We start from the raw sequence: 26,261 nt of genomic DNA on the forward strand, positions 1-26,261 counted from the left end.
CTCCTAATGCTAATAAAAGCTCTTGACAGGTCATATATATCAGTATGCAAACTGGATAGCCTTTTCCTGCTGCTTGCTTTAAAAATCTGTGTTAATTTTCTTGCACACAACTTAACTTCCTGTAGTAAAAATATTGGATCTGTGGAATGATGTTTGGAGGGCAGTAATACAAGGTTATGAGAATTAATTAGCTTAGATGTCTTCAGACAGTGCTGTACTGTGGAGACGTGTCTTAACATGTCTGACCCCATTATGTCTAGCTAATTTACTAGAAAGTTTTTCATTCCCCGTGATATCAGGTGGATTGACAGAACGTACTTGATTACAAAATGCAACAAGTTCATCATTCAGCTGTTGCAGACTTATTGCTGTTATATTTGGAAACTACGAAACTATTAGAAACTTAAACATCTTGATAGAACAATAGACTGTCTTGAGTATTGTCTGAGTGTTCAGAGAATAATCTGGGAAGTATAAATTGGCAAATTTACCTGCCTTAAATAAGATTACCTGCATGATTTGGGAGGTGAGGAAGATGGAATGAAGAATAGAAGTAAGTTAACTGTACATTACCACTGTTTAACTCTTTTTGTCCTTCAAAGATTACTGGTTTGCCATGTATGCCACAAGGGACAATGTACTTAAATTCCTACCATAAGTCTGTTATTTGTTCAGAATTTCTTGTTCTTCTGATCCATAAGATGTGTTGCTCATCTCTGTTGAATTTTGAGGACAGTAAGCTGTTTACCCAACTTCCCTAGTTACTGTAATATGAGCATTAAAAAAGTAAATGAAGTTAATCTTTGTTTTATTTTTGTTCAGGTAGGACGTCTCCAAATATGTAGATTCCTTGTTTAAGAGTCCGGTGAAGCTCGCTAGCTTCAGCAGATCTTGATTGTTTTGTTTTGTGTATCACCATAACTAATAGTTTCATCAGCTGAGTTCATAGTCAGGTGGTAATTGAAGTATAAATCGATTGATGCCTGTCCACACAATCTGTAGCAAAAGCTGTAAGCCCTTCTCAACGCTGTCGCCAAGGATGAGGGAAATACGCTAAATCTTTTAATGCAGTTGTTCTTTGTGTCAGACATTGCAAAAGCAAACCTCTGACTCCATAGGCTGGGGTTCCCAAATGCAGGCTTGCTTGGGCACAGTCAGCTCCAGGGCCATCACTGTCCCTGCCACCGGCAGAGCCTCCTAGCGGGTGAGCTGTGGGGGGAGCACCCTGTGTCCAGGCAGCTCTTAGCATGACGGTGCTGACCACAGCTCAGGTAAGCGCTTATCAGGAAGTGCTTGCTGCTAATCAGGAAACAAGGGTGTGGAAGTGCTTTCTGAGATAAGTATCAGGAAATGCTCCTACCGAATACCTGGCAGGAGCTTGTTTACTGTTTCTTGGAAATTCCTGCAATGTGTTGTAAAGCCTGCAATATGTATTAACTATGTCCGTTAGCACACTGACGGGCATCTGTGCTGTACATTGGAGTGAAGCAAATCTTTTAATTTTCTGCAATTCCTTTAATTGTTACTAGCTGTTTTGGAAGTGGGAAGAACCTTTGTTGGGCAAATAGATTTCTGAATTTTACTTTGCACTGGGGGGGCTGAATTCTGCAACAGTTATACTGCCAGGCTTCTTGAGGCTTGGCTAAACATTGTGCTGAGGAGAGAAAGTTGGAGACTGTGTGTTCCTTCTGAAGAAACATCTGCTGTGTTTGGTGTCTTGAAGAGTTAGGGCCTGTAAGAAAATGCATCCCTTGCTCTTCCTTTTCTAAAGCTGCCTTCTCCAGTAAGGCTCGCGGCAGCTTTGTTCATCTTAGCTTTTCATGTTCCTTTCTGTCACTTTTGGTATTGGTTGTTTGCTTGATTTGAATAATTGATTTGCAGATATAAAAACCTTTACTGCTCTAGACCTATGCTGTCCTTAATACATTTTAAGTGCAATAAACTGTTCAGTTCTTGTGTAATGTCTGAACAGGATGAAATGGTGTGCTGCTTTGGGCTACTTTACTAAACCCAGTTACTTGGATAACATTAACAAAAATGTGTTTCAAACATACATATTTTCTGGTTATATCATAAATTGTTGCCGATTATTTTAAGATTTACATATCCAAATGTAAACCCCTCAAGAAGTTTTTCTACTGCATTAGTTTCTCTTTACACCTATTGATCATCTATAGTTAAGAACAACTAGATGTCTTTAACAAACTGTGAGACAGTGTGGACCAGTAGCAGCAGAGAGTGGGAGAAAGAATCACTGTTAATCGAGGTAGTGAAATCCATAATTTGTGGCCCAATATTTCCCTAACAGTGGGAGATACAATATGAATTCCAGTTGCTTTCTCTTTCAGTTCAATAAGCTGCTGCATCAGTTTTTTCATAGGAGAATGCAGATGACTAACCTTTGGCTTCAGGCTAAGTAGGGAAGAGAAATGGGGGGAAAATAAATTCATACAGGTCATGCTTCTGTAAAAAAAGTTTTCATGTTGTTCCAATTGTCTCATTTACCTCTTTTATCAAAAAACCCCCTCATGTTATTAATATTAACAAAATCTGATTTTACCTTTACAGACAAATTTGAGCAGTTTTGGGCAATAAATCGAAAACTCATGGAGTATCCTCCAGAAGATAGTGGATTTCGATACATCCCATTTAGAATTTATCAGGTAGGAGACAATGAAATAAAACCACTTTTACCAGACTCTTCCACTGAGATGTCATCTATCATAATCTGTTTTCAGAATCATACATTCCCTTTTCTAACATTATGATAAAATTCTGTGTTCATCTTTCCTGGACACTTGAGTTGTATGAATTAGCAAAGACAAAACAGACTGTATTTATGCTAATAGGTAATTGCCATTCATTGTGTTGTGTGTAATACTTGACAATGTGCTGAGGCTGGTATAGATGATGTTTGTTTGTTTTAAAAAAGTTAATTCTGTCATTAAAAATAATTGCTAACTATGAAGACTGCTTTGGATGCAAAATGCCCTCTGAAAGGTCAAACATTTCAGGAGCAACACTTTTCTTTCAGCCACTGTGTACGCTTCTTTTCTTGTTGGCATAAGGTGAAAGTAATGGCGTAGGTCTTGCATCTAGTTCTTACCTTTGTCTTCTAATTGTATGTTTTACAATACAAAACTAGCTTTGAATATTTTTTTTCTGATTTAATATACCAGTGCTCTGTTTTTCTCAGCAGTTTATTTGGAAACATACTTGGAATCCTACAATTTTTCTATGTCCTCTTAGTTTTTATAACATTAAGGTCATGATGAAGTTTGGAATTAAGTATGGTTAAAAACTTATACAGAATTCATGTAGCCTCTCAGTAAATTAAACTGTTCTGCTCTGTTTTGTCTTTGAAATACTTTCATCTGTTCGTATTTAAGTTTTGCACCTGTAACTATGAAAAAAGTCCTTTATTCATAGTACTGAATAGTCTGATACTATTTTATATCAGGTTTTAATGACTATACAAACCTATACAATCTTGCAATGGGACTGAAGTAACTTTTAATGTTAAATATAAGACATTTACCATCATAGTGAAACCTTAGATTGAGAACGGAAGTCAGTTATTTTGTCAAAGATCATAGCAGATGGCAAGGTTTGTACGAGTATCAAAAAGTTTGTATCAGGAAAAGTAGTTCACTCACAGCATTTTGTTTGTTTGGTAAAAGCTGTTTGTTTATTCACTAATAAGTGGTGGTTTTTGAAGTCTTTTAATAGAAATCATGTAAATGGGCTTGGGAAGTGAAGGTTTTGCTGTCTGAATAAGGTATAGACCTTTAAGCCACGAGGGAAATTTTCCATAATACCACATGATTTCATGCTAGTCAAGCTTTTAAAACAGAAAGAACAACAACAAAAAACCAACCAAACAAAAAAAAAAAACCCAAAGAAAAAATCTAATTCAGTAATGTCTATCCCTTTAACCAGTAGTACTTATCTTTATAAGTACACTATCTTTTCAATTGGAAACCCTTACTTGCTGTAGTTTAAACACAAAATAACTAAGATTAGAAGACCAAACACAAATACAGATGATGCTGAGACAGCCTTTAAGAAGGTTGGTATATATTATTTTCAGTAATGCTGCTCTTAATATTTCTAAATATTTTCAGTATTGTTCCCCTTTTTTAAAAAAGTGGATGCAGGTGTTTCTAGCTTTTTTTGTTTAGTTTGTTGGTTTGTGCACTGATTACTGCTCATCATAAAAGTCTATGTTTTTAAAGGAATCTTCAGAAAGTGTTAAAAAGGGTGAGATTATGATTTGATTCGAGAAAGGAGTTAATTCCCATAGTTTTAACATAATCTTACAGTACTTAGTGACAGACTTGCATGTGCTGAAGTAACTGATTCAAAAGTATTCTTAAGATGTATTTAACCCCCACCCTGATTGCGTTTAATTTCCATTAGTGCTGGGAGAAGTCAGCTTTACATTCTAGTTGGTTGCTTGCGTATCCCTAGATAAATACCTGAAAGCAAATTTAGCCTGGGTTTGTGTTACAGTGGATGTTTATTCCCTATGTGTTTTCACATAGTGTTTTTGTAGATACTTAAGGATATACAGGTGGATGGGAGGAAATTACTAAGCATTGCCTTCAGTGGGGAGAGTTTCTCCTGTTAGTCTCCCTACCTTCCATTGCCCCAAAATTATTAAAAGGACATTCTGTGATGGGAGCTGCCTAGATTGTGTTTGGGCAGTATAAGGTGGATGAATTTCTTTTCCTTCAAAGAAACATACTAGATTATGATGTCAATGAAGAAGAATCCAATTTAGCAACAATTAAATGTGACTGGGAAAAGTTGCTGCAGAAAAAAGTGCATTCAATACAGTAATCTGACATGCTTTTCACTGAAGGCCTGATATTTTCAAAACTCAAACGCTCTTTCAATTGTAAAGCTTGTCTATTAAAATACATTTCTAAAGAATAATATGAATCATATCTCGTGTGGTATCCAAATCTGATGGTGTGTGTGGGAGAAAGAGATGGTAAAAATATGAACGTTGTACTTGGGTAAGTCAGAACTAAACTAACCACAGGTAATTTTAAAAGCCCTTGTCCACCACCACCTCTTTTAAGCGTAGCAGCTAAGATTGGACCAGAATCCTGGCATCTACTGTAAAAGATTAAGAAAAAGACTGAGTATTGCTAAGGATAAACTCATTTGCCATTTTAAGTGTTAGCTAGGAGATCTTGGAGATTTTATTACTAGCTATCGTAGTCTCCACTGTGTCATATGGAACTTGCACCAGATGAACCTTTGACATAGGTGAAAACTCTTTCTACTAGAGATGGTTTAAAAAAGTAATTATATTTTGGTGACACTTACTTACACACATAAAAAAAAAAAAAGCCCCACTTCATCACTTCAGAGCTATAAGCTGCTGTGTCTTCAGTTGGTAGTTGCATGAAAACTTTTTGCCTTTTCGTTTCATAGTACTGTTAAATAGAGTGCCTTTTTCATTTGTTCTTTAATAGCAAGAGAGAAAATAATAGTAATGTTTTGAGTTTATTATGCATTTAAGAGTCCTGCTTTTCTTGTACAGTACTAGAGCCTGTTTGGCTTGAGGACTTTTTCCCCATGTTTATAAGACTAGTTGGTTTTGCACTTTCTAATTGAACAAGCTATATGCCTGACAGACGGCAGGAAGCTTTCATCAGTCCTGGGCTGCAGGCACTGTGATGGGGCATATTACTCAGGCACCAGAGAGGAGTCTCTGTGTGCTGATAGAGACTACCCGCTGTCTGACACTGCAGGTGGGAGCACTCATAGTCTGCGTTGTTGTGCACTTTAGTTTCTACTCATCCCTGAGTTTTGGTATCTTGCTCCCTCCCTGCGTAATGCTCACCCACTTGCTCTTGCTTGTTTCTCTCCCTGTCAGTCTCCCTCCCTTTCTCTGCAGTCTGCTCAATGAGTATATAGGAATTAAATTTGTCGTAAATAGCATTTAATTCTTGAGAGTAAAATTACAGAAGTGTGTGAAAGAAAATGCATTAAAACTATCCGCACCAAGTTCTTCTGAGCCTTTCTGGAGTCTCACTTGGCTAAAGGCAGGGTGGCTGTTGTGTGTTTGCCAGCCCAAGAGGGGATACAGGGATTGTTTATTTGCTTGTTCCTTTGTTTGGGTACTGGGACATGCCATGGTACTGCAATGAGCATTTCCTTTGCCTCCATTTTCTAAGGGGTTTGATTAGGTTATTAATTTTATTGGCTAATTACGTAATAGGCCTTAGCTTTGAAAGATTTTTCCTATCGTAAGTCCCTTAAGATGTTGTGATTAAATTGTACAGTCACAAATGGTTATTTTATCTGCCTTAGTAATGTGAATGAAATTCTTCATACTTAATAATACATTAGTTAAATCTTTGCTCTTTATGTAAAAGTCATAGTACTGAGATGTCTAAATAGATTTAAATGTCTACCATGACCTGTCCTCTAAAAATAGCAAGGTGGGAGGAGGAAATGAAATATTCTAAGATGATATTAATATCTGGCTCAATGTATGAATCAGAAGCCCAGCACAGCCCCTTCCCTAGCAATGGAAGGCTGGTTTACACCCATTTACACATTAACTGGCAGAGCACAGATAATCAATTGCAAAACCCATTACAAGTATGCAAATCAGCATCACAGTTTGGCCTGTGTTATGACAACCACTCAAAAACTGATCAAAACAGATTGTTTTGAAAGATGCTGGGTCTGCCTGTAAAGTAATAATGAATCCATCCTTTTGCACTAGTAGGTTTTTAACATCTTTTTTTCTTTTGGGCGAGAAGCTTCATTGCCTTTCAGGGCTGAATTTACCTGACTTCAACTGCAGTTTCTAGATTTTTGTTTTGCCTTACACCACTTTAAAGTCATCTGACTTTCTAATCTCCAAGTTCACTTACGGAGTGATTTCCGCAGCTTCAGTTTTCTTTGGTAAGCTGAATCAATTGAGCTCTTTAAGCCTCTTGTCATGAGACTTGCCTACCAGTGCTGAAGGTGGGTTTTTTAGTCATCTTTTCAAACACTAGCTGATATTTTGATAGTCCTCAAGGTTAGTATTAAAGTTAGGGAGAAGTAGAGGCCAAAAATAAAGTTTATTTTTGTAGGGTTTTATATCAAAAATACTTCAAGCAGTGGTGGGATAGAAGCAAAGTTAGCTGCTACTTGAAACTGCAAATATGAACGTTTTTATGACAGAAGTTGAAATTGCAATGACTTGTCAAGCAGGAGAACTAGAAAATATAAGTGCTGTCGACCTGAAGAGGGCAACACAACACAGCAAGTTTCAGCATCTTGTTGGCTAGTGCAAAATGCTCTTGAATAAACTCGTGTAATAATACCTTTTAATTTTTTCTTATTTATTAAACATGACATTTTTATAAAGGTCCTGTTGAAAATAGACCAATTTATTCTTTAAAAAAACCTTAATTTTACAAAGAGGAAGTGTGACTGAATAGGAGAGTAACGCGAAATGATGGCTGATTTGTGTAACAGTGGTGTTCAGCTGAATTTCTGTGCTGAAAAGAGAAAAATTGATTAATCATCAATTGAGTACACAGAATGACTTATTCTAATAGTTGATGGTTCAGCACTGAAGAAACAATAGCACACTTTCACCAGTTCTAAATTACTTCAAAATCAAGCTGTATGAGTGGGAAAGTTTAAAAGCTTTGTTAGGCAAATATTTTTCCCAGTGCCTTACTATTGGGGGAAAAAACAAAACAAAACCCCTTCTAGCTAGTATTGCATATGGGTAGCATGATCCATAAGTTGCTATGAGTATTTGTTTTCTGAACTTGATTGCTTAGTTCTGTGATGAAAGTAATAGCAATTTGACAAGTTGTCACCTTGAGTTGAAGGTCACTGTCACCACCGTTGTGGTGCCATAATTTCGTGAGCTTTTCTGGTCCATCTAAGTGCAAAGTGAAATGAGCTAGCTCAAACCAATGCTGCTAAAGATGACTTTTTATGCATGTTTTGTATTAACGAATATCCACGCAGTTCTTAAAACAAACAAACAAACAAAAAAACCCCAAACAACTGAGGAACCCATGTGCAAGATCAGCCACATGCCTTCAAGAATCTCAGTACAGAATGGTGGCTGTCAATCAGAGTTTAAAAGAAAAATTCTGATATCAACTGTATTTGTTGTCAGATATGTGAGTAAAGTGTACATAAATTTGCCCAAGTTGTCTGTAAACCTGTCAGCCTGCCTAGTTCAAAGCTATTGTAAAAGTTGCATAGTGCTCAGGGAAGGAGGTGCAGAAGAGATGAGACTATAGAACCTCAATTTAGGTGTTTTCTCTGAGCAATGGTTGAACTGTTACCAAGGTGGGTAGTTTTAAGCTAGCTCAGGCTTGTCAATAGGAGTGACAGTAGTCAGTTGAATGTAGATGTAGCTTGTACGTAAAGAGTAAAGTAGTTTTGCTTTTAGGAAAAATAGTTTGTTGAGGTTCTGAATTACATTATACAATTTAAAACAATTTAGGGGTATACTAGATTCTGCATATGGGGAAAATTGGGTAGTATTTTCTTTAAAATCCTTCTTTATCTTATCACATACTGCTAGATCTTAGAAGAATCTAGGTGTATCAAAAACCAGTCGCATGTCAGTAGTTAATAAATTAACTTTCTGTAAACAGTTATATTTTTTTTTGGTAGCAAAAGATAAGTCAAGATACATTTTGAGCTACAATGAAATAATGAAAACTTTTGGTAGGAAAAAAAAAATTGTCTGCTCCTAATTTGAAAATGCCTTAATTTTACCATGTCTTATGCACTCCCTAATCACAAATTGGTAGTTACTTTTTTAGCAAATTATTTTTTTATAAAATTCTAACTTGTCATCTTTTCTCTGAATTGATTTATGATCATGAACTTGGATATAAATAAGTTTACGTAAATGTTCATGCTACAAATTTTAATTTAAACTAAGAGGTTTGAATTCTTGTGTCTCTAATTCCCTAAACTGTTTTATTAAGGTTATACTCCTGTATATTTATATATAATCCTAAATTTGATATGAAAGTTAATATATGTATGCAATTAAAAAATAAATAATTGCAGTTTTCACCTCAACCTTAAGTGTTAATTCTTAAGAATATGAATATGTTGAGGCTGGGATGAAGAAAATGAATGAAGCAGTAATTCAGTTAGATTAGGTCTGTGTAGAGTTACTGTTCAATCTTGTAATTCAAATGCAGTGCTCTTTAGTATATTGCTGCCTTTTGATCATTAGACCTGATCGTTTAACTTCTCTATTTCACTCGATTTAGTCAACACAAACTGATTTGCCACTTTCACTACACGCTTCATTATGTGGTAAGGTTCTTATTTTGTAGCGAGAGGGATTTTTGCTACCTGAAACTTGCAATCCGGAGCTGTATTCCTCTGAGATTGACTCTTGTACTCTGACATAATAGTAAAAAAAAAAAAAAAAAAACAAAACCCCACAGCTGGTGAACTGCTTTGCATTCAGAAAAAGAGATGGAATTTTTAATTCAGAGGGATGAAGAATGCCATCTTCAAGAGTTATTTCTGTGGCTGTGCAGCATATGCAGTGCCTATTGCTTAGGAATTAAACTAGAACAAAGCCTAGCCTATGATGGTGATGCAAAAAATTAACTCTGCATGGATGAAAGTCAGCAGTACCTGTTTTAATTCGTCGGTGTCAGTATGCCATCTTATTTTTCCTTATTTTTAAGAAAAATAGGTAAATAAAGCAGGCTAACTTTTGGACATATTTGGGGACTAGAAAATACAGAAAGTGTTCGGTTTTTTGGAAAGTACAAAGACTTCTATTTGCATTTTCCAGAAGACTGAAAGCAAATTGTACACAACTAAGTGTGGAATGGAATGAACCTATGAGGAAGTGGGATACAACAGTACACTCTAAGAAAACACTATGAATTAACAAACGTAAATTTCTGAAATTTTGCTGTCCTTGACTATAAGAGCTTCTTCTAGTTAATCATTATTGTAGAAAACTAGAGTATTTTTGGTTTTAATGCTTTGAAGTAGATTGAAAGTGTTATACGAAGTATTGTACTATTCATTGCTTTTAAGCAAACAATGTCATGTTTGCTTTTGTGGATGTAAATCCACTTCTACAATTGATTGCTCCATAGGTAGTTGCTACTGAATTTCTTACTTTTATGTGATCCTTAGGTCTGCATATGTGCATAAGACACTGCAATTGTGAAAACCACTGTTGACTTGTTGTCACTGACTGTTCAGATACCTTTACTTTACCAATTGCAAATATGAATCCTTTTCTGGGAAGGAAATTTAATACTTTGAGGCCATGCTTATGTTGTAAATGTCTTTGTCTTCTCAGTGCACAACAAAACTGTCTCTTGGAACTGTTTCTTCTAGTTAGTTTCTGTTATTTCTTGCCTTATGACCATATCTCATGACTTCCAAGGATGAATACTGTGTTTTGGACAATCCTAAATACTTAGGGTTTTCGCAGGTCAATATTCAAGGTGCTGTGTTGCCAGAGTCTTGTCCATAACTGCATGCATCCCAGACTGAAGCTTTGCTACATGCTTTTGGTGTATTGTGGACTTTACCTTTTGACATTGACTGTGTAGAGTCCTTTAGGAGAGTTCTTCATCTGTTTAGCAAAAAGCCCAAAGGACTAGCCACTTCAACACAGCTTCTTTTAACCACATATTCAGTTAAGAATCTTGTCCGAGTTGATCAGGGTAGAAGCAAGTATTGATCAGGGCTGAGTCTCATTCAGCTCTAGCAATATTAGTGGCCACCTTGCAGACTTAGGGAGATCCTTCACACATCTGTTAATTTTTGTCACATTACGGAAACCAAAATAATGTGACTTTGGTGGTGCTTCACTCTTCATTTAATCAGATGGAAGAGAGTACAATCTCTGAACATCTCATAAGGGTCTCGGTGTCTACATTCGTAAATGTGAAGGTTCTCCTAGATAACCTTTGAATTCAAAGAGTACAGGGAGTTCAGCAGTGGGACCTATGGCAAGGAAGGCTGAAATAGTATCCTGGGCTGCTTTAGGAGGAGTGTTGCCAGCAGGTCAAGGGAGGTGATCCTTCACCTCTACTGGTAAGGCCACACCTGGAGTACTGTGTCCAGTTCTGGGCTCCCTAGTACAGAAGAGACATGGAGCTACTGGACAGAGTCCAGCAAAGGGCTACTAGAATGATTGAGGGACTGGTGCATCTAATATGAGGGGGGGAAAAGGCTGAGAGCTGGGATTGTTCGGCCTAGAGAAGGAAAGGCTCAGGGGTGATCTCACCAATCTGCATAAGTATCTGAAGGGCGACTGTATAAAAGAAGCAGCCAGGCACTTTCCAGTGGTGCCCAGTGGCAGGACCGGCGGCAATGGGCACAAACTGAAACACAGGAGGCTCCCATCTGAACATCAGGAAATACTTCTTTACTGTGAGGGTCACCAAGCACTAGCAGAGGTTGTCCAGAGAGGTTGTGGAGTCCCCATCCCATTTTGACTACTGGGGATAGTCAAAAGCTTCTTGGACATGGGTATCTCTCTATAGGCAGCCCTGCTTGAGCATGGGGTTTGGACCAGATGTCCTCCAGAGGTCTCTTCTAGCCTCAACCGTTCTGAGATTCTGTGATTCAGAATCAACATGCTAGCATGCTGAAAAGCCATTTGGAAAACCCAAAAGATGTTCTCTCAAGCCACAGAAGCTTAAATAGTTCCTTAGGCACCATTGCTCTTATGAATTCTGTGACAGGCTCCTACTTGATGCTACAAAGCTAAAATCTAGGATTCCTAGAAGGATCTGAGATATATTTGTGCCTTTTTTCTCCTTTATGCCCTTACGCAATGTGATGTGAATATTTTTGATGCAGACACAAAATCAGTGTGGACAGCCTGATGCATCTTTAGAAACAGTTAAGAGACTGAAGCAATTCTATTCTGAAGTGTTACGATTTAGCCAACCCATTAAATTTTTAATCACTTGAATTTGGTAATGGATGTGTTCTAACTAAGCGTATCTTTTTCAGATTAGTAGAACACGTGCTAGGACTTTCAAATGTTTTACATGGTTGTAATAACTCATTTGGTTGCTATTACATAACACTTGTTCTAAAAGGTCATAAGGAAGCACATTGCCAGTTTAAATAATATGGAAAAAGGTGGTATTTTAAATGGTTCTTCAGTCTTTTTAAAGATGAGCAAGTAATGGCCCTGAACAACATGTGTGGGAGAATTAACTGAAAGTTGCGGTATTTCTTTGTAAGTTTATACTAATGCTAAATTATTGTTAATTGTGTAGGAAGTTAGGATAGAACTGCAGTTGCTTCATACACTGTGCTCTGTTCAATGTAAGACTTCAAGGAAGACATGAGTTCTTGCCCACGCACTATTAGGAGAATAGTCCTTAACCACTCATGACCCAAAATTGTTCAATATTATTGTCTAGACATAACTGTAATAAGGCCTACTACATAAAATTTTAACCTTCTTCCAGATGTGTTTATAATTCTAGTTGTGGCTTTAATTTGACTACGGTCTTGGCTAAGATACTAGTTAATTCTGGCATTAAATATTACTTCCATCAATTCTTGACATAACATTTGCCACATAACAGACCATAACAAGTTAAAGCTTCCACCAAGGGAATGCATCATATAATTGTTCTTGCTTTTAAAACAGTGATCATTGATGTTCAAGAACTAAAGGATTTGCAGTTTATGTAATACTGTTAAGAATGCTTTCAAGAATAACAAAACTTTCACTTTACTTGATATGTGTGTACAGGTTATAATTTTGACCACAAGTTTATATTTCGTTCATCATGTGAAGTATGCAAAAGTAGGAAAATCAATTTGAGGTAATGTGGATATACCCTTCTAAGGGAGAAAAATGATCCATTGTATGTCCTTCATGTTATGCAATATTCTGTTAACAGTATATGTTATTTTCATATTTTTTTCATGTTATTTCAAATCTTAGGATTTGAAGCAGTTTTAAAGGTGTATTCAAATACACATTTGTCATGACCATATTAAAGTGTATGTACAGGTAGGTATTCATGGAATTATCTTAAGCTTCAATCTGGTGATATATTTCTGCACTACTAATTTATGTGACTGCTGTTAGTGTAAATTAAATTTATGAAGTGTAGCCTGTTTGTTTCTATTTTCTTTTTCCTTTTTTTTTGCATGCCTCTTAAAAATACTAGGGAATATGAAGTTCCTGTTCATCACCATAAAGACTTAACTTCGTGAGGAAACCAAAGCTTCCTTCTCGCAGCATAAATCCTAAAACAAACTCAAAAAGTAAAAGGATGCTTTTTTTTTTTCTATAGGTTGTAATCAGGGTATATATTGTAATCTTTACAGCCACTGAATACATGTAATTTATTGTATCAACTTAAAATGTATTTTGGGAAAAACAAGTAATTTGATTTATTCTGTATGTTGACTTCACAGCTAGTCCTGCAATGTGCATCCCATCCTGTCAGTGAGTCAATTTTTCTGGTAATTCTAGATAGGTGTGTTGAGCATGTTCATACTCCTTTTTTGTCTTCTGGTTTTTAGTTACATATTGGACATAAAAAACCATTACTTAGTTGTTTTATTTAAAACATTTTAATTTTATTTCATAATGTGACATACCTTATTCTCTGAACAGTAATGTGACGCTGCAGGTAGGCTGTTCGAAACTCTGAATGCTATTAAAAGCAGTGCCAGCCTTATTCAAAGCACACAAAATCATTGTTAATCTGTTAAATGGAGTTTACGGAGACTAATTAAAGAAATACTAGAAACAGAGTTTTCTTGGAACATTGTTCCAGTCCTAACAACTTGGAGAGTAAGTGAAATAGAAAAATCATCAAAGATGTAAAGACAATTCCTGTTGTGTTTTATGCCTCTTGAAGTAGAAGCTCAAAAAATACTGATGAAATTTGAAAGGTGACAGATTTCAAATAGATAAAACAAGAGATCACTTCCTTTTTTTGTGTTTGTATGTGTGTACTTTAGCTTGTTGAGCTGAAAGTCAAGGGTGAACTTGCTGCCTTACGGAATAAATGAAGTTTGTAGATTTTTAATAGATGATTAAGGAAGAACGAGTTCTTTGAAGCTTCTTTCAGTGTGTATATGTATTTCTTATTGAGTTTAACTTTAGCCAGTTGTCCTTCATATAGTCGTTGACTGCTTGTGATGGGATTTGATTGGGGGGGGTATTGCTTGCAATGCAGGGGAAGAGATTTTCACTTTCATTTACTTTGTTTTACTGGGGCTCTGTGGATGCCTCTTACAGTCCACTGTTTTAATATTTCAAATGAAGGCTAGCTGAGAGAAATGGAGGAGAGCTGTTACTGCTTTTTAGCTGAGTCTGTGTAAAGGTTTAAAAAGAAAGGTTAAATGCAAGTAATCAGTTTGTGAGGTCTACTGTTAGGAGAGTTTCTTTAGAATATTAGTGCAGTTTGGACTATCTAAGAGAATGGTATGTTCCTTCTAGCAAATAAATTGGCAAGGATAAATTTTATGTTGGCAACAGTGCAAGTGCTTCTAAGGAGAATATTTGAAGTAAGGGGATTGTGTTCTTTTTTTTTGAAAAAAAAAAAAAAAAAGATAAAAGTAAAAGCAGGTATTTTAGTGTGTTTCATTGTAATCCTAGTTGAGCATTGAGTTTCCTGAAGGTAACCTCTCATTTTGTCACTGCAAAGTTCCATATAGCATGAAATGCTGTTCTCTAGAGTGGCAACCTTTGCACTACAGCTGTAAATTAGGCTGTATGTAGAAATAAGTTCGATTTACTTTTTCTTTTGCTAAGTGGGACAGCCTTGTAGAAATACCTTGTTTCAATATTCTAGTGGAATAAATATTATCAGCATTTGAATTTCTTCCCTTTTGTGTCTGTTGTCATCAGAAAGCAGTGATTTGCAAACAGACCCTTAAAGCATTAGTTGAGAGTGGTGCAGGCTTGGGCATTGGAGCAATTATGAAATAGTTGCCTTGCGTCCTTACAAACTAAGCCAAAAAGAAAGCTGTAAACTTGAGCCCATCTTTCTCTGAAAGTCGCTATTGGTTTTGACACTGGAATTGTTTCATTCTAAACCTGTGGGCATAGACAGTGAGGGAATAGCTTTTCTTGAAACCCCTTGCATTCTGGCAGCTTAAGAGGTCATACAGCATCTTTGGAGGGAACAGAGATAAGTCAGTTAAAATGGTTTAGCAGAATTACAAATTCCATACGCTCTTTTTTTCCTGGTCTGTGGACTGTTAGTATTGAATTCGATATGCTGAAGTAAAATAATCACTTAGGGAAATAGTAATTACACTTTTTTAATGCAGAAATTGAGCTAACTTCTTAAGATATGCAATATGAATATTCTGAGCAGCTTATTTACTTAAATTTCTGTTTTTCTAGAAGTCAGCTTTGCTCTTACCACAACACCTATACAGCCTGGAGCAAGTCTGTGATGAATAAGACAATGATGTTAAGGGCAGTGATCAAAGTTCCTTTTAGTGTAGAAAAAATACTGGACTAAGAAGAAAAAGGGGGTATTTTAGGGGCATTTATTAAACTAACATTCTCATATTAGATTTTTTTTTAAGTTGGTCAGTATATTAACATTGTATTTTCTCTCTTGTATTGTAACTCCGATTATCTGAGGACACTGAATGTAATGCATTTATTTCATGTTTGGCTTTATCACATTCATTGTGGTAAAACACGATGTTAAGCTATGTATAATTTAACAAACATACATGGTGGCTAAAATTATTTTCCTCTTTTGGAAATCTTTGTGATAATTTGAGTCTATGGGAAGTCTCCCTCTGTTTTAGCGAACCATTTGTATCAGAATTTTCATTTAAATGATCTTGCGTTTTGCCTCTAGCTGGTAACGTGCTTAGTAGATGTTAGATGTATTTTGCGGTGTAAGATTTCTGTATCTTACATGGAGATTTTTAAGACCTGAAGTCAAAAGTATTGTCTTTGGATCATAATAAGTAGTTTTGTCTGACATAGTAGCCATTTTTGAGTCTTGTTTGCTATCGTACAAGATGTGAAGTTGGAAGAAACGTATCACTTCCTTATTTTTTTCCAAACATCTAATGAAGATGTAAGAATCAGGTTTTTGCTTTAAATATGTCTTATATCAGAGAGGAATCAGGTTTTTTCCTTCTGCTTCTCAAACTGCTCTTTGAGTAATGGCAGCCTGTTGAGAAAAGGCTTCCTTTATTTGTGTTGAAATGAATAAATGACCTTTTATTGAATTCTTTGGGAAGTGCACACAATTTAGTTTATTTGTAATTAACAAACATGGATTATTTTACATAATTTTTTTAAAACCTGTAGGTTTGTGGCTAACTTACTGGAATGTAGTGTTTGTGCATCGGTATACTATACTACAATTCATAGAGAATGATGTTGTGTGTTGGCATTTAAATAATCGCTTTCTAGTTATGCTGTAACTCGAATCTCTAGCCTTAGAGTATATAAATGGATTATTTCTTAGCACGCTTGGAAAATACTGTTTCAGGGTTATACTGACTGAAGCGTAAAGTGATTGCTTGTAAAATAGTCAATGAAGAAATAAGAGTATAAAAAACTTTGAAATGTTTTTTGAAGTAAAATACTGAGACTCCAGCTGACACAAATCTTTCAGAATCTATTTATTTAGAAGCATAAACTAGAAGGCATGCTGGGAAATAGCAGCGATTGTGAATAGGGAAATATTTTGAGATTAAAAACAAGTTAAAAATAAGATCGGACCATAGGAGAACAAATCAATTTAAGTAATGCAGTCTCCTGTGTTTTTTAATTTGAGATTACAAATGGAAGTGAAAGGGAAAATTTGAAGTTTAACATAGCAAGTTTGTACCTACTGTAGTACTTCCTTCAATACATGCTTACCTAGGTCTTTCTGTAAGCTTTTATTAATTAAATGATGAAATAGGAATCACTTACAAGTATCAGTTAAGCAGTACTGATATCTTTAGCTACATGATCACCTTTACTCTGTTGTGGAGTTAATTAGGATGTGAGTATCGCACTAGATTCTTCTGTCTTCCTAGCATAAGCTTAAGATGCTTTGATAGGTGGAACAAAATGAATACCTCAAAATATTAAATAAGTTGTATGAACAAGAAATACGCATGAAAGTGCAAAAAAGGACTGCTATAGATATTGGCTTGTTATTTATACAGAAATATTTTGCAACATTTAATTTTAACTTATAAAGTTGATTTAAACTATAAGTTACACTGGCCATTGCAAAAGCAAATAATTGATTTTTAGTTTGGCTTTTGTTTAAGAATGAGCATGATTGGAGATAGGAAGCTTAAAACAGCAGCACTGAACAGTGTGGGAAGAATTAAAGGTCTACGTACACACAATTTTGCTTATAAAACATTTTATTATCTGCTATGATCACCACCTTAATCAGCCTGCAGGTAGTACAATAATGCAGAATAATGAATGTGAGTTTAACTTTACTGATTTCTTTACTGTATAGTCACTTGTTTGTTTTCTAGATGATGATAGTCAATGTTTGCCCTGCTATTCAAATGTTCTTCTCCCTCCTACATCACTGGTGCTATTTGTTGCATAGGCTGCCTTGCTGGCTTGTTTTGGCTATCTAATGTTAGCTGTTTACATATGTAAAAGCTGTCTTTGATGTGGTATTTTTTTTTGTTGGTGATTTTTTTTTCCAGAAGTCAGTCAAATGTTTCTATTGGCCTTATTCTGCAGGTATCAGGATATATGAAATGAGCTTAAAAGCCAAGTAAGCCATCTTAATATGTGACTAGTTTCTGAATGGAAGTCAAAATATGCAGCAGTTGAAGCAACTGTAGATAAGATAACATTATTAAAACCATAAAACTTGGGACAAGAGGTAGGGCAGGTTCAGGAGGGTCACCTTAGGCTAAGACCTTAGATCTTGCTTTTTCTACACACAGAGAAATAGTTCTTTCCCATTCTGACACACATTCTTTCTTACCTGAGTTTATTGGTGATTATCAGTCTTAGCTGCTGCTTCCATTTAATCTTTCAGTCCGATAACCTGCCTGTCTAGTTTCCAGTGAGTGGATTCTTTTTTTAAAAAAAAACAAAACAGAAACACTCCTTGTGCCTTTTCCACAATGAAGTACTCAGTGTGTCTAATATTAAACAAAAAGATGCCAAAGATACACACCCATGAAAAAAAAAAAAAAAAAAAAAAAAAAAACCAAAACCAAACCAGCAGAAAAACTGCATTTCAGCTCCAGTGAAAAAGCAGTATGCCAGATGGGGCTTTGCAGTATCTTGCTTTCAGACAGACGTGGTATTGTGATGGTTCTGTGACTACAGCAATTTGTCGTCTTTTCAATTAGTCACTTTTTCATTGTGTATTGAGATTTTTAATTGAAAACATTTCTAAAACAAGAGAAGACATCTTAAAAAATATATAGAAAATGGGCTTTTGAGTAAATACTTAATAAAATTTATATAATTAATTTTATTTTCAGGGAGTAGTTAACTTTCCTGTGCTTTTTAAATAAAATAACTTAAATCGTTATGGAAACTCTTATTGTTACTTTTAAAGCTTCTTGGTTGAGTTTAAATCAGTTTAAACAAAATGATAAATTTAAATTTTGAGAGTTTTTTTTAGTGTAAAGTGGTTCATTACCAAACAGCACAGACTATGAACTTTAAAAGTTACTGAAAATATGAGGCAGTAAGTAGTAAAGCCTGGAGTTTTACGGTTTTAGGTTGCCAGTTTATTCCCATGTGGGGATCCTAAGAAATTGGTTTTTTACTTTGTCGGTTCAATATGTATGGTAACTTCTATTTGTTTAAATACTGTTAGAGTAGCAGCAGTGTTTTTAGGCAGAAAATCCAAATCCCTTCCTGTAGATGGAAACACTGGTAACTCTGTGATTTTTCCAGATTAAAACCCAGCAGTTCATGAGTCATGTTTTTCATTTTAAGATGCATCCTGTAAAAAATATATGACTAATTAAATTGTGGATTTCATGCAGTGTTTGATGTTCTGTTGATTCTGAAAAGGACCAGGCAAGCTGACTGCACTTTTTTTTTTTTTTGGCAGGATGATAGGGAAGAAAGAGTTACAACTGCTAGCACAATATGTAACTATATAGTTTGTCTCTGATCTTGTGAGGCTTTATGCTACCTTAAAGGGCCTCTTAAAACTTTCATAGAATCACAGAATGGTTTGGGTTGGAAGGGACCTTTAAAGGTCATCTAGTCCAACCCCTCTGCAATGAGCAGGGACATCTTCAACTAGACCAGGCTGCTCAGAGCCCAGTTCAACCTGACTTTGAATGTTTCCAGGAATGGGGCATCTACCACCTCTCTGGGCAACCTGTTCCAGTGCCTCACCACCCTCACAGGAAAGAATTTCTTCCTATCTAATCTAAATCTCCCCTCTTCTAGTTTAAAGCTATTACCCCTTGACCTATCTCAGCAGGGGCCTGCTAAAAAGTTTGTCTCCACCTTTCTTATAAGCTCTCTTGAAGTATTGAAAGGCCGCAATAAGGTCTCCCCAGAGCCTTCTCTTCTCCAGGCTGAACAACGCCAACTCTCTCAACCTGTCCTTGTAGGAGAGGTGCTCCAGCCCTCTGATCATTTTTGTGGCCATCCTTTGGACCCACTCCAACAGGTTCATGTCCTTCTTATGATGGAAGCTCCAGAGCTGGATGCAGTACTCCAGGTGGGGTCTCACGAGAGCAGAGCAGAAGGGGAGAATCACCTCCCTCAACCTGCTGGCCGTACTTCTTTTGATGCAGCCCAGGGTGCAGTTGGCTTTCTGGGCTGTGAGCACACATTGTCAGCTCATGTCCAGCTTTTCATCCACCAGTACCCTTAAGTCCTTCTCAGCAGGGCTACTCTCAATCCCTTCATCCCCCAGCCTGTATTGATGCTGTGGGTTGTCCTGACCCAGGTGCAGGACCTAACACCTGGCCTTGTTGAACCTCATGAGGTTCACATGGGCCCACTTTTTGAGCCTGTCCAGATCTGTCTGGATGGCATCCTTTCCCTCCAGCATGTCAACCACACCACACAGCTTGGTGTCATCTGCGAAATTTCTGAGGGTGCGCTTGATCCCACTGTGTCATTGATGAAGATATTGAACAGGACTGGTCCCTATACAGACTCCTGAGGGACACCAGTTGTCACCAGTCTCCATCCAGACATTGAATCGTTGTCCACTACCCTCTGGATGTGACCATCCAACCAGTTCCTTACACACCGAACAGTCCACCCATCAAATCCATACCTCTCCAATATATAGAGAAAAGGATATTATGGGAGGTGGTGTCAAAAGCCTTACAAAAGTCCACAATGATGACGTCCATAGCTCTTCCCTTGTCCACTGATGTAGTGTCCACTTTCCCTCACCTACAACTCTTCTCAGTGCCAGTATACCTGAATAGGAAATGTTAATCTATTTTTTTTTTTTCTCACTGTAGTGTAATTTTTCGCTGTCACTTTCCTATCACTGTCATTGTTTAAACTTTCTTTAAAAAGAGTAAAGTCTCAATTTGTTCTGCAAGATTTGTGGAGCTATGTAGTAGTACAGAAGAATAAGAAATTTCAGTTGCAATAAATAAGTCCAACTTTCTAGAAAATGTGTTAACTTAGAGGTGAATATTTGCTTTCATCAAAATGTGATGATTTGATATTAAATTGTGGACATGACCAGTGTAAAATGCACTACAAATTTTGGGCCACATCTTGATATGCTCTTATACTTGGAGGCTTTTCCTTTGTAGATCTGTCATCAGCAATTACTGATTGACTCTCACCCGTTGTACCCTGCAAATGAATCCAGCATCTTTTGAACAGCTCACAGCTGCATTGGGGCTAGACTGAAAAATAAAATCATCTTAAAAGCACTATATTCTGTTGAAGCTATAAAAATCTTAGTAGGAAAAAATGACGGATCCTGTACAATGCATACTTTAGACCTGACGTAGATTATTTCAAATCATTGTTAGTTAACAGTTATGCAGTGATGTCTTTGTGGGTTAGATTGCAGATAGTGCTGTCTCGCATGATGGACTAAGCAAATATTGTACAAAACACAACATTATGTAATCACTTATGTTGACTATTCCTTCATGTGGTGGTGTAGTAAATACTAGAGTGGAAAGCTGCAGTCAAGTTTGGCTTATATTACTAGCTACCACACTTCAAAAGGGGCGGCAATACGATTTTTCTAAGATGATTTATGCGGCTACATGACTAAGATACTTTGAAAAGTTATCCTGTAAACATTCTAGTTTGTAAGATGGCACTTCTGACTTTTTTCAAGGCATAAAGCATCTGCTGCATGACGGGGGAGAAATGTAAGCATGTTGGGGTAATACTCTGCCCATAGAATTATATTTGTGAATCACAGTCTTTGTATAAATGACATGAAGTTACTTTTATCATTTTAACATTGATGGAGACCAGTGATTTTTATTTACATTACCATATCTGTATTGCTCAACACTTAAAATATAAAATTGAATTAATTTTGTATAATGTTTCATGATAGCAACTGAGGATATTGCTTTGCAGCAGTCAGCAACTGTGTGGGAGATTTTAGAAAATACATCATTGGCATTTCCCTCTTGCTGTAATATGGCATTAAGTTATGATAACTAGGGAAAAAATGGATTGTAATTTATTATTAAATAATGAGAAACTGCAAAATGCACTTGGGAAATTCTTATCATAAATGTCTATTGATGATAACCACTTTTGCCTGCATCCTTCTGGTGTTTATTTCCACTTCTGCTACTCCAGATGGTAAGCACTTGGGAGCTGTGATTAGACTTCTGTGAATAATTGAGTTTATTTTTTAAAAATAAACTCAAAGTGGTAGAAAATTGTTTTGACTTTAACGATGTTTTAGAGTTTTCATCTTTTTTTTTATATTGAAGAAATGTACATCCAAAACATTAATGTGCCAGAGTTCACTTCTCAAGTGTGGATCTGTCTGAGGTGGATCCTGCGGGCTGTGTGCCTCCCATCATTTTTCAAATGTTCAGACATTTCATTAGCACTGTTTGTATCCACATTCTGCTACCCTGAGGACATAGAGAATTGAGTACGGCAGCTAGTCAGCTCCTTCTGATCAGTCTTCATAAGAAAAACTGGGAAAAGATTATTTTTCTATTTCTGGAGACTGTTGGCAAGAAGTAACAAGTAGCTGTCTGTCAACAGTTCAGCACTGTGCTGCCCTGGAATTACTTTGAGGTAGTGTACCACTCTTAGGAAAAAATTCCTTGCCCTGCTGTTTCAGAGAGGTGAATGACAATTAAGTTGTCACGGTTAATCTGCTGCTTGTGGCTTTACGTGTAGGTAGGTAACAGAGACCACATTGTAACTTCCTTTCAAAATTAATTTTTACCTTTCAAAATTTTTACAATACTTGGTTGTTTTTTTCCCCAAAAATCTCTACCAGGAGATAAAATACTTCTTGATGTTGAGTTGTGTTGTCTTGTTTCTATTCTTGAAGTACCGTAGCAGGACAGGAACCACTTTCTGAGGGGTAGAAAACTAAATTTGGAAGTGGCAGTAGCTTGTATTGCTTTTTCCAGTTAAGATAGCATGTGATGAAAGTGTAATTTACTGGAGCCCAGTCACCTGGAATGTGGGCCACATCAGCTGCTTTCAGGAGTTAGCTGCTAGCAGAAATTTGTCAGCAACAATTTAGAGCTTGATTAAAACTTTTGGGTTGGTTGAATATGAGGTTTTTAACTTCTGTTTTCTGGCTCAGGTGTCCCAGTTTGGGAGAAGAGGTCATGTTGTCAGGGGAAAAAAACGCTTTTCCTGTCCCTTCAATATCAGATGCTTGCTGAGCCTGGGGTTGCTTATACACATACTCAAAGAATGGGATTACCTTAACACAACCACAGTTCTTAAATAAGTGCATTTGTAGATCCCATAAGCTACTTTTCTTCTGCAGTGTTGGGAGTTTTATTGCCTATGTTGTGGACAGTGACTGGCAGTAGTGACTGGCAGTAGTGACTGGCAGTAGTGACTGGCAGTAGTGACTGGCAGTAGATTTGCTTTTTTTGTCTCCAAAAGAAATTATGATGATGTGCAAGATCTAACAGGACCTGTAGTTGAAATCATTCTGAATTCCTGTGGATATTTGCAGCAGAAGTGGGGCATAACTGTTCTTTATGTCTGACTAATTCCATAAGTAGGCAGAGGACTCTAGGTTGTCTGTCAAAGCACAACACATTTTTCTTTTTTCTTTTTTTTAATTGTACTCTGTTTCTTGTTGATGAAATAGTTTGATTTTTTTTAACATAAAATCTACTGGGAAAAAATGCACCTGGCTTGAACTATAAGGTACCTGTTTGCCATTGAAAGTGCTTAATGTGTTTCTAAAACAAGGAAGACAGACTATTGCAGAAGGTATTAGATAGTTTTTACAATTTTGCTTTTACTCAACAAAACATATAGGTGTACGTTGAGCTCCTAAGTTTGTGCTTACTGCTTGTTTTACTAAAATTTGGAATATATTGAAATGTTTTGTTCAAGCAGATCTCATTCCTATAACAGAAGGGGCTTTTTTTAAATTAAAAAATAAAAAGGATTTAACACTCTTCTATCCATGACACTATTTATAAATTATCTTCACGGTTTTCTGGAGTGTCAGCTTACTTTCAGTTGTTAACAAACAAAAACTCCCCTGCATTTCATTATATGAATGGAATGCAAGGGGGGGAAAAAAATGGAAATGCCAGATGTTGCTTCTGCTGCAACCTCTTGTCCTGTCCTATCTTCTGCCTGTTTCAAATAGTAATAGTATATATTTGCATGGTCCTTAAATTGTTGATTTTGCTAATTTTGTTGTTAAAACAGGCAACAACAGAGAGACCTTTTATACAGAAGCTATTTCGTCCAATTGCTTCCGGAGGACAGTTGCATACTTTGGGAGATCTACTAAAAGATGTGTGTCCTAGTGCTATCAGCCTGGAAGGTACTGTAGAAATAACTTTTGTCCAGTAAGATATTTTTTCTGTTGACTTCATTATTTTTTTTTAATATGGGGATTTTGGAGGTAGAACTATGTCTCAGTACCACAGTTTCAGATTTCACTCCTTCCTGCCCTATAGCGTGCCGATTACACGTGCCCATCACCTGCAGTGTTTGGAAAGGGTAAGATTGAGTCCTTAGGCACTCCTGAAAAATTAATCTCTGGAAGTTTTATTTTAAAATTCTTGTGCTCCTTTGCCATCACGCTGTTAATCACGTGTTATTTTCTGTGTTTTTAAAAAATATTCTTAAAGCAACATCAATAGAAGTTTTAAGTTACCTTTGATTTTGTATTGCGTAAACTTTTAATATGTAAAATTCCAAAGTTGATAGAAATTGAAGATGTTTTCAGAATACTTTTTTCCCTATTGAAGCCCAACCTTTAAAAATGTACCAGAAAAGAAAGAGATTGTTAGAAGTATGTAAACTTTATGTGTGGTTACTAAGTAGTATTGTGTGACATGATACCCGTTAGTTCATGTAGCATTATTTCATACAGTAGCATTTGCTGATCAGCACTTATACGGAAAAATAAGCATTTCTGGATGTTAGCCTCAAAGATTACAACTATTGGAACTCTGATATACTTCTTAGGTGGGATAAATGTAAAAGTTATGTGCTCTGCAAATTGAGATCAGAATTATTTAATGTGAAGTGTTTTTCATCTTGTTCTTGCTGTTGCCTTACCAGTACCTGTAAAGAAGTAACTTTTCAGTCAATAAATGGCAATTTGTTTTGAGAACGTCTGATGTTCTGGAGATGATCTTGGCACAGAATTTACTGGTGTAGTATCGGCACCTTTTGACAGTAAAGCACTAATTTGCAAACAGTGTAAAAATCTGTAAGATATTGCTGTACACAGAAGTTGTATAACTCAAAATCAAGCAGTTGTCATGGGTTTCTTTAAGTATGGTCATCTTAAAAATAGACTGGAATCTCAAAAGTATTTTTTTACCCCCATTTAATACTTGTTTAACACATGGGAACAATTTCAAAAAATAACAAAAGGTAAGAAAAATATGGAATGTTGCTTGCCATGCGTCCGTTTTTCCTAAAGCTAGTATAAATTTTAGAGCATACTTTTAGGTAATGCTTTCAACTAACTGTCTAAAGGATAAAGCAAGATACAAATAGATACTTGAATGTTAGCACAAGCAAGTTTAACCATCTTTAAGTCCTTAAGTGTGAGGATCCCACAGATACAAGTGAAATGGTACAAAGTAAATTTAAAAAAAGAGAGTAAGGAGGAGGATGCATTTTGGCTTGGAAGGCAGTCCAGAGCACAAATTAAATGAAAGAAATTCAAAAAGCATTTATGCAGAAGTTATTCAAGGATATAATGGATGATAATTTCTATGTGGATTTGCTAAAGCTGCAGATGGGGAATGTGCTAGTTACTGCCTTTATTAAAAGCATGAATGTAATGTAATTTCATCTGAGTGCCAATGACTTGATGCTTCCCATTAGTAGACCTTTTCAGATGTTGACACATGCACCAACCTTTAATAGCAGGATAGAAATGTGCTATGCTAACTGCTTGCTTCATTTTTGTTAAAAGCTGAAAAAAGCCGTATCATGTTTACTCAATGGGGGCAAAAAATGGTGATTATTTGAAAGAAAATAAACTAAAATAGGTACTATCCTTGCACTTAGGAGGAGCGATTTGAAATTTGGTGGAAGGTTTTCCTTTTATTGGAATATGCTTGTCTGTTCCTGTATAAATCTGCTTAAAATTGGCCTAGCTTTGATCCTTAGGATTCTACTGAGCAACTTGCAAACTTTGAGTTTAATAAATGCGATCACTCACATTGGTGTGAGCTATCTAGGATTCAGCAGAATCTCTCCTGTAATGCAGCTTTGTATTGTTGCGTTGTTCAATTGCTCCTCTTACATTCTGAGCATTCTCCTCCTCTTCTGGTAGGTAACAGAAGGAAAGCTGTCTGAGCGAAACATAGAAAATATTGTGAACTCTTGAAGAGATATGGGGATAGACTGATACATAGAGCCAGTGGAGGGGGAGGCAGACTGGCTGAACGAGTAATTTGGAAGAAAATGACAGATCTGGGAGCCATTAAATGTGATGGGGGGAGCGACTATAAACAATGTGGCAGGATGAAAGAGGCTGGGGCAAGAGCCAAAAACTGACATAACAACTGTGAACACCTGGACAGAGTAAGTGAGTTAGGAGATGATAAAAGGATGAGGGAGGAAAAGCAGCATATTGCATGTGGATCATATGCTGAGATTGTGCAAGGCATCT

General features: G+C 36.4%; 1 protein-coding gene across 6 annotated transcripts in view; it reads left to right on the forward strand.

Annotated features, from left to right (window-relative positions):
• The window catches only part of ATG5 (autophagy related 5), an 81,279-nt gene that overhangs the window by 32,165 nt on the left and 22,853 nt on the right, over positions 1 to 26,261 (forward strand). For all 6 annotated transcript variants that reach the window (XM_074581021.1, XM_074581020.1, XM_074581024.1 and 3 more), the window contains 2 exons: positions 2,569 to 2,663; positions 23,828 to 23,945. In XM_074581021.1, coding sequence (XP_074437122.1) covers positions 2,569 to 2,663; positions 23,828 to 23,945 — 213 coding nt within the window. The remainder of the gene's footprint in view (positions 1 to 2,568; positions 2,664 to 23,827; positions 23,946 to 26,261) is intronic.

This window comes from Larus michahellis, chromosome 3 (assembly GCF_964199755.1).
Source record: "Larus michahellis chromosome 3, bLarMic1.1, whole genome shotgun sequence".
NCBI lineage: Eukaryota > Metazoa > Chordata > Aves > Charadriiformes > Laridae > Larus > Larus michahellis.